This window comes from Mus caroli, chromosome 15 (assembly GCF_900094665.2).
Source record: "Mus caroli chromosome 15, CAROLI_EIJ_v1.1, whole genome shotgun sequence".
In the NCBI taxonomy this organism is placed as follows: Eukaryota; Metazoa; Chordata; class Mammalia; order Rodentia; family Muridae; genus Mus; species Mus caroli.
In genome coordinates this window covers 49768593-49778217 of record NC_034584.1, presented here as the reverse complement: position 1 = coordinate 49778217, position 9625 = coordinate 49768593, and the positions used below count along the sequence as shown (strand labels likewise).

Sequence of the window (9625 nt, the reverse complement as noted above, 5' to 3'; positions counted from 1 at the left end):
AAAAAAAAAAAAAAAAAAAAAAAAAAAAAAAAAAAAGACTTCATCACCAAATTAAAACAGGAAGAGATGGATACCCTAAATAGATCTCTAACACACTGAACTAGAAACACAAAAGTCCTGAGCCTGATTAGATTCACAGCAAAATTCTATCAGACTAAAATATCTATAGCCAGACTTTTATAAACTATTAAAAATAAAAACAAACAAATAACAACAACCAAAAACAAACAAAGAAACCATTAACAGAAAGATCACTCTCAAATTCCTCCAGTGAAGCTCATCTATCTCTCTCCGACACCCAACCAGAGAACAATGAGAACTACGGTCAATCTCCCTGAGAAATGTAGATCAAAAACACTCAACAAAATGCCTACAACCCAAATACAGACATATATCAAGAATATTATCCACTAGGGTTAAAGGTGGCTTCATCACTGAGATACAGGGACAGTTCAACAAAATGGACATAAAAACAAAAGACACAGAAAAAGCTTCTGACAAAATGTAACATGCCTTCATGATAAAAGTCCTAAAGAAAGGAGGGAACATACTTCACTATAACAAAAGCTCTACAAGAGAAACTCACACCAACATCATCTAAGTGAAGAAAAACTTGAAGCAACCCCAAAGATCTCAGGACCGAGACAGGGCTGTCCATTATCCTGACTCCTTTTTAAGACTGTGTTGGAAGGAAGACATAGCCAGAGCAATAAGAAAAGAGAAGGAAACCTTTGGATACAGAGGGGACAAGATTAGTCCAAGGATCAGTAATTGCAGATGACATATCATACAGAAGAGATTCTAAAAATTTTACCAGAAAACTTCTAGGAACAACAAATTCAACAACGTGGCAGGCTCTAGAATCTACTTGTGCATCAGTAGCTTTTCTATACCTCAACCATAAACACACACCTGAGATCATGGACACTGCCCATTTGCAACAGTCTCAAAGAAAATACAGTGTCAGGAGGTGAGTGAGTCTCTAATGAAAGCATTGCTTTATTTTTGACAATTTCTCTCCCACAGTCTCTATCTTTGAAGCTCCCTCCTATTATCAGTAGAGGGTCTTCTGGATCTAGCCTACATTTTCTCTTTCTAGAGTTCTTCTCCTTTATTTCTTACTATTTGTAAAAAATCTCCAGCTGAGCTGTGCAGCATTTCCATTAAATCGGTTTCCTCACACCTTTAACTGAGAGGAGCCTTTGTATTCTCTGTGTGTTTTGGTGACAGCATGTAGTTCTAGTTTTATGGGCATGGTTTTATTTCTGGGTGAATTCTAGTGTTTATAACTTTTCTCCCACTCTCTACCTTTCGGAGTTCTCTTTACATTTTGGCTTCCCTTGAGTCAGAAGTTGTGCGCACAGTCTGCTAGTCCTTCGCTGTCCTCTTCTACTTAGAGACACTGAAAATATGGGAGCCGTGAGTGCCGAGTTTGGTGGCTTTACAAGGAAGGGGACCAGATGACCAGCTGGCTTCTCACTGCCACCCACTTTACTCTGAGACTTTACTGTCAGAGGTGTGGGCACAGAACTGTTCAAAGGCCCTGTAGTCACACTGTGGAAGAAGGTCACACACTGTGGTTCGTTTAGTTCCTCTACCTCCTCTAGCTTCTGCTGGCTGAAGCAGCACCGGCCTTACTGGTATTTCGTGTAGAAACAAGGTAGGCTTCTCATAACTTCCTTTACTCTGCGCGTGCTTTCATGTGCTTTTTAAAATACTCAACAAGATATATATTTTTTCTTACCTTTCTCCACTTGCTTTTTGTAGTGATGCTGCCCGTCTTAAGCAGACTTAAAAGGGAGTACTGAATGCATGTGTCAGTCCTGTAATTTTACCCCAAGACCTACTTCTGCTTGCTGTTTAGGTCTCAGACAGAAGATCAAAGAGCACCCAAGTTTCAGAAAGCTGACATCCAACTGTCATCTAGGGGCTGGGAGAAGCTCAGTGGGACAGAATGCCTATTGTGTAAGCACAAGGACCTGAGTTCAAATCCTTAGCCCAGATGGAAAAAAACCATGCGTAGCTGTGTATTCCTCTAACCTCAGAGCTGGAAGGTGGAGCCAGGAGGATCCTGGGAGCTCAGTGACTAGCCATGACAGCCAAACGGCAAGATTCCAAGTTATTCGGAGACTCTGTCTTGCTATTCATTTTTGGCCTATGAGTGCATGCACAATATACCACACATTCACAGCACACAAAAGCACATGATTTGAAAAGAAAATAAGGAAAATGATCACCTGAGCAGTCCCTCACCCCAACCCGACTCCTGACATCTGGCCCAAAGTAACAGCTGCCTCTTTATTACTTTTTGTAATAAAACACTATACTCACCATTTAGCTTAATCATAAAATAATTACCAATTAATGCTAAAGCTCTGCCTTAGTAAAAGGCCTGTTAGGAAAAACACTAAGGCCTCTGATTGAAGCAGCTTGCTATACAAAAGGCTAATGTCCAATAAAGCAAATGTAAGGCGGTTTCACTGCCTTTCTTTAAAGTGGCCTGGCAGCAAGTGTAAACAGATGATATAAAACCTATATGCACACACCTAACAGACATCAGAACATGAAATAAACCCAATGGTGAGTAGGGAAGACACCACACCTTCAGGTAGAACTTGGAGATGTCGAAGAGTCTCTGGCTGCAGGCCGTGAAGCTCTCATGGGCCTCCGTGATGTAGTGCCTCTTCAAGGTATCTGTTACCACCTCCTTCAGCATCTTCAACAGAAAGGAACACCTGGCTGATATTTCTCAGAAATGGCACAACTGTTTCAGTTTTGATGATAAATGAATTGTGAATTATATAGTCATTTGCCTATACTAAAGATAAATATGGTTGTTCTGACAAAACAGTTGAGAAAAAAAGCAGCCTGTGACACCTCCATGCTCACTCATGTCTCAGGACTCAGCCTGTGACACCTCCATGCTCACCTGTGTCTCAGGACTCAGGTCCAGCAGGAAAATGCCTAGTGTAACTTGGGGGAAGGAATTGAAATCATGAGCTGTGACCTGAAATCTGAACGCCAAGTTTTACACTGCAGGGAAATCTTTAGAAGAAAGATTTCAATCATGGAAAATCAAGAGGGTACCTTTATAACGTTCCTGTTTTGCTGCACTGACATGCCAACTTTTACAATAAACAATCAAGCCCTGTCTACTTTGTGTCCCTCACACCCCATCCCCAGGTTCTCCTCATGGAGTTTCTTTTCTAGCCATACTGTCTACTGAACTCATGGCTTCACACACGCTAGGCGATTGGTCTACCTGCGAGCTCCAGGCTTCACCATGCTTTTACCATCTGATGATCTTAGGTTTTGAATGTTATTTTATTCTTCATAAACCCATTAGGCATATGGTTTTCTTTTTTCTTTTTTTTTTTTAAATCACACACTGAGGTTTCTTTTCATGCAGAAGTGAGAAAGCAGGAAGTCGTTACCCGTGTGTGTTTCTGGGACCGTGATTCCTTGATTTGCTTGGATGATTTTGATACGTGTGCTCGTTTTTGTCCTGAACTGGTCTTTGCGGTGTCTTTGGAAGCTTCCCGACCAGGCAGTGGAAGCCCTGGCACACAGCGCTCTGCCTGAGGCTTCCTGGGTTTCCCCGTGTGATGGTCATGATTACCATTGCAACCTGCTTGAGAAGGCAAACAATCCGAACTTTCTGATTTCGTAAGTCTGTAAGGAGGGAAAAAGTACAAATGAAATGAATCAACAATGGAGCCTACTTTTCACTTTAAATGTCACAACTATTTTCATTTAAACACAAATCCAAGAAAACTAAAATCTCTTGCTAATTTGCATAATAAAATAACCGACACCAAAGAATGAAGTTGTTCCTAGTTCTGTGCTTATGCCCTGTGATAGTGCTGTCAACTTGACAGAATCTAGCCTCTCCGGACAGATGGCCTCTGAGCGTGCCTGTGGTGGGTTATCATGACTGCACTAATTGCTGTGGAAAGACCCATCTTACCGTGAGTGGGCCCCTCCCTCTCCGTCTCCATGGCATGCTAGACTGTGTATGGGAGCTGAGCAGCAATTTGCATGGATTGCTCTCTGCTTCTGCGTGTGGATGTGGTAAGTGCACTGCTTCTCCATCTTACCACACTGACCTCCCTGCCATGAAGGACTGTAGACCTCAACTGTGAGGTGGATAAGCCTTTTCTTTTTGACATTGCTTCTGTCAGGGTATTTTATCAGAACAACAGAAAAGTAGTTAGGGCAGTGCTAAAAGAGAAGGCGAGTGATAACTAGAATTCAAGCTAACAAGGAACGTAATGAGCAATATTAGGATTCCTCTATTTATACACTTAGTACCCTAGGAAGCACTCATACCCTTCACTAAAGAATGTGACGAAAGAAACCACAAGCCTTTGTGCTATACCTGTGCAACGATTTGTGCAAAATAAGTAACTAAAAGCAAATACAAGTAAAACAAAAAAATGATTCTTATTTCAGTCTTTCTAAATCATTTATATTGCTTCTACAATGACGCAGAAATGTTTTCCTTTTTCAAAGCAGACATCAGAACCATCCTTCTGCCCCTCTCAGGCCACTGTACACTATAGTATACAGCATACTTTGTCCACTATAGTACACAGTATACTTTGTCCACTATAGTACACAGTATACTTTGTCCACTATAGTACACAGTATACTTTGTCCACTATAGTACACAGTATACTTTGTCCACAATAGTATACAGTATACTTTGTCCACAATAGTATACAGTATACTTTGTCCACGATAGTATACAGTATACTTTGTCCACTATAGTATACAGTATACTCTGTCCACTATAGTACACAGTATACTTTGTCCACGATAGTATACAGTATACTTTGTCCACTATAGTATACAGTATACTCTGTCCACTATAGTACACAGTATACTTTGTCCATGATAGTATACAGTATACTTTGTCCACTATAGTATACAGTATACTCTGTCCACTATAGTACACAGTATACTTTGTCCACTATAGTATACAGTATACTTTGTCCGAATATAAATCTTTTTAACGCCTTTGCTTTGCAACTTAATCAGACATAAAAAATGCCATGAACTAACAAAGTTGTCATAAAAATCATTTAGCTATTTCATAGCAGGAAACAGCATATTCGTATTTTCACCTATTCAAACGATCTTCAAAGGTTTGTTTCTACACATTTTATAGTTATTTTAAAGGCTTAAGTGTACTCAGAACTTACAACATATTTTATGCCCAGGGCTAAATCTAACACATGGTCTATAGATCTATAAATTCAGTATTTATTTTATCAACATCTAAATTCTAATATATTTGGACTACTTGACTAGCAAAACAAAGTGTCTTGGAAAGTTCCATAAAATGTACTAACACTTTGAAGCTTTATTTACATGTAATGAGTGGTTTTTTAAATGGGGCCCCATGAAGCCTCTTGGTTGAAGGCCAATGCAAATAAGAGAAGGAGCAGAGAGAGAGTTAACAAAATTTTCCACCCTCAACTATCATCTTCAAAGGGCAGCTGAGCCTTCACCTACTGGGGGCACCTCTAGCGCTCTTAACTTGACAGCTTCACACTCCCACTGTGCTGATGGGCTGAGCATCAGCACAGAAAGCAAAAGCTCTTGGCTTTTCCAAGTCATTTCTTTTTACACCTTAGAAGCAAAACCAGTTGAGTACTCAAAATACAAACGAACTTCCTACTATGAAGGAATGAACCTAGAAACCCATGCAGTCAGCAGCATAAAAATCTGAGGCAGACATGAAAGGCAATCCTCTCAGAGAACAAGATACTTCTCTGGAGACACTGTCCCTGTGGACTCGACAGGTCACCTTTTCTGGGGGTACAGGCAGCTGGGGTCTTTAGATCTCCGCTTCAATCCAGAAACTTCAGTCCGCAGTTCGCCTTGCGGTGCTTCTCCTTCAGGGACACTCTGAGGCTCTGACAGAACTGCAGGGGACGGAAGAGGACTCAGCACGGTGGGGACTGGAAAACTGTCTCTGGTGCAGGTGGTCTGCGTCTCGTACCGAATAAGGCGAGACTGAAGTTCAGAAAATCCCCCATCTCTTTCTAAAGCTTTTTGGTCATCCAGGCAATATCTAAAATGAGAAAAGAGCATTGAAATCAAATTCCGGAGAACAATGGGGCCTTTTTCCCTTTCTAAAAGAAAACAGCAAGGCACTCTCTTAAAACTTGCCTAGTTCCCTAACAATTGTTAGAAAGTTGACTGAATGGCCTACTTCTCGGCAGCTCACATTTTTTTCTAGTCTGCTATTGGACAAAAAGATTTACGAATGTGAAGTACAATCTAATTCCTCTTCGACTGCAGTTCTGTGGCTAGAGATTCAGTTCATCCTTTGGATTATGTCCAAACTGGCATGGCTGCTGTTTTAATGCCTCTTAAAACTCTAGCCACCCCTGACTTCTCAGCATGATGGGGATACAACTATGGGAAATGCTGACTCTGCTGGAAAGGGCGAGTTCGCTGTCCGCATAAAGATTTATTGGTATAACAGTATTCAACACTGAAATTCACTTGTCACCTATTACAGATTTTCTTTTAAACGTGTTGGTTGCCTGTATATCTGGGCTCTGGATTAACCTAATCCAGCGAGTCAATGACGTATTAGCTGTGCAACTGCTTCTGGACTCAAAATCCCATGCCAAGCACAACAGAGAAGCATGCAGGGAAAGCATCGATGGCCTTGCAAAGCTCTCCACATCCTCCCCTTTCTGTAACTGCATCAAGGACCACAAATGACTTCACCAGACACAAACCTTTGTCAACTGTCCTTTCCACTGTAAAAGGAGTCTAACATGGTCCCTAATACCAGAGTTCATCTCCCAAGGAACATATCAATTCTTAAGACACCGGATAGCCTGATGAGGCTTTCAGAACTTTATTTCAAAGATTATAGACCATAGAGTTATATGGATTTAAGTCCTGGTTCCGTTACCTATTAGCTATGTGAATTCGGGCAGATTATTTTATGCTTCTGCTGCCTAGTGTGAAAATGTGATTTGAAGTACTTATGGAAGGAGGCCCTATCAGGATTATTTGTGAGTGGTGTACTAGGGTCAGACTTCAAAACATTCAGTGGCCACCAAATGGACAAGGCTGCCTCCATCATCCCCGGATTTACCCTCTACCACTGTGCCCCTTACAGCACACCAGTCACATGGAGCATAATCAGAAGGTAAACTGCAGTTGATGACTGCAGAGCCCGAGTAACCATTTAGTTACTAGTGTGACATCCCTGAGGTTAAGGAAGAAGGGTCATCTTGTTCTAGTCAATGCAGATAGAGCTTATAATCCACTGGAAACCTGAACATATATACCACACACCCTAACTCCGTCACTAGCACTTCCAAAAAGGGTTTAAAGATGATTCTAAGACAAAAAGAGAATATACAGAACAGCTGGCAGAATAGAGGTCATTGTTAGGAGAGAGACAGTGTTGTTAGTCCAAGGGTCAAAAATGACTGAGTCCTGTAGAATGAATAAATCTAGAGTTCTAATGTATAGCAGGAGGAAACCGTGTGCGTTCTACTCTGCAAATTTCCTAGCATTAGACTTCCAGTGCTTATTACACATGGCAAACAGAAGTAACTGTGTGAGGTGTAGCTATGTTAGCTTGACTGTAGTAATCATGTCACTCTGCAGAGATGCAATAACATGGTGTTATATATCTTACATATACAGTGGAAATTCAAAGCTGCTTCGGTGACCCTAAAGTGCAGTAGTGTAGAGTGGAGGAACCCTGGTCTAAACTTGAACTATTAGCAATCAGTGCTTCAGTCAGAGGACTGACAGGCAAAAGAGTGGGTTTAGATCACGGATCCTGATGTTTGATTCTTTCTCTAGCCTTTGGTTTAGCTTATTTTGTGTGTGTGTGCGGGGGGGGGGGGGGGGGGGGAACAGCAATAACTCTGAGGTTACTCATACTCTGTCCGGGGATATAAATAAAATATACAGTAATATTAAGAACCATGAATTTGTGCAGACTCTGGGCAAGAAGCAATGCAATATGTGATGAGCCTGTATATTGAACTGTTTAGAGAGAAAACTATCCTATGATTATACAGGTATTTTCGTTCTATCATGTTTTGTTTCTAAGATGTAGACTTTTAACTGCCTTATAATTCTAGGTACTCCCAATGCCCTTCAACTGAATCATACACTGTGCACAAGCTCCCTGTGCTGTCATTAAAATGCCCTTTAAGACAAAGTGACACGGTAAAGGAGAGACACAGAATACAAGGTACATATCTGATGTCAGGGAAATATTTACTGTTGGACAAATGATTAACAGTTTCGTATTTTCTACATAAGAATAGCTAAATGTTTTATGGCTGCTGTGCTGGTGAGTTTTATGTCAACCTGACATAAGCTAAAGTCATCTGAGAGGAGAAAACTCCAATTAAGAAAATGCCTCCATAAGATGGAGCTACAGGTAAGCCTGTCGATCAGTTTCTTAAGTAGTGAGTGATGCAGGAGGGCCCAGACCATTATGGGTGGGGCCACCTCTGGGCAGATTGCCCTGGGTTCCATAAGAAATCAGGGTGAGCAAGCCATGAGGAGCAAGCAAGTAAGCAGCACCCTTAGATCCTCGCCCCATGTGAGTTCCTGTCCTAACTCCCTTCAGTGATGGACTATGGATGTGGAATCATAACCCAAATAAAGCCCTTCTACTCCTCCTCGCTAACGTGGTTTTGGTCACGGTGTTTTATAGCAATAGTAATCCACACTAAGCCAGTAAAGCTGTGATAAATGCAGCTCATGATACTGTAAATAAAATACCATAAGGGTTTAGGACAGTAATGCACAAGCAAGTATTCATTAATATTTTAATAAATGAACATGACGAACATATTGTTTATAAAATCAGATGTACCATTAATACTTTTCTTATTAAATTAAATCAAGAGACAATACAAAAATGAAGCACAAGATAAACAAAAGTAAATTACTTGTGGAAACACAATCTACCATGTGGTCATATGACAGGCACTCCAGCCAGATATTATGATGCAAGTATTAATGTTTCACTCAAAGCAGTGCTTCCGTGAGCTTCTAGGGCCAATGAAGCAAAAAGCACCTGTGTCCTGGGGTGTGTGTCGGTGCAGCAAGGCACCTGTGTCCTGGGGTGTGTGTCGGTGCAGCAAGGCATCTGTGTCCTGGGGGGTGTGTCAGTGCAGCAAGGCAGACATCACTAGCACTGCTTTGCTTAGCATGGACACTCCGTCTCTGATAATATAAACAGTTCCTACTGGGTTCCACCCTCAGATGTGAGTTACATGCAAACTATCTATATTGAACTCCCACTTAAGTTTCATTATAGATTAGGATCATTGTATAGGTATTCAAGACTATTAAGTAAAATAGAGGGCTCTAAACCTACCAAAATTAAGGAGCAGAACTTTCTAGGTCATAAGGAACGGGATTTTAAATATAAATTTAAAAACACGGGCTCTGGGCATGCTGGTGCACATCTTTACTCCCTGAACTAGGGAGGTAGTAGCAGGTGGATCTCTATGAGATCAGCCAGGTCTACAGAGAAAATCTAAGCTGGCCTGGGCTATATGAGACCTTGTCTTAAAGAAAGAAAGAAAAGAAGAGAGGAGGGGAGGGGAGGGGAGGGGAG

The 9625-nt window shown here is 41.2% G+C and overlaps 1 protein-coding gene across 1 annotated transcript in view; it reads right to left on the bottom strand.

Moving 5' to 3' along the window:
- Window positions 1–9625, bottom strand: part of Mtbp (MDM2 binding protein) — a 64577-nt gene that overhangs the window by 2982 nt on the left and 51970 nt on the right. Inside the window, exons 18-20 of the mRNA XM_021183877.2 lie at window positions 5813–6079; window positions 3435–3672; window positions 2603–2716 (exon numbers count right to left, since the gene is read on the bottom strand). Coding sequence (XP_021039536.1) covers window positions 2603–2716; window positions 3435–3672; window positions 5813–6079 — 619 coding nt within the window. The remainder of the gene's footprint in view (window positions 1–2602; window positions 2717–3434; window positions 3673–5812; window positions 6080–9625) is intronic.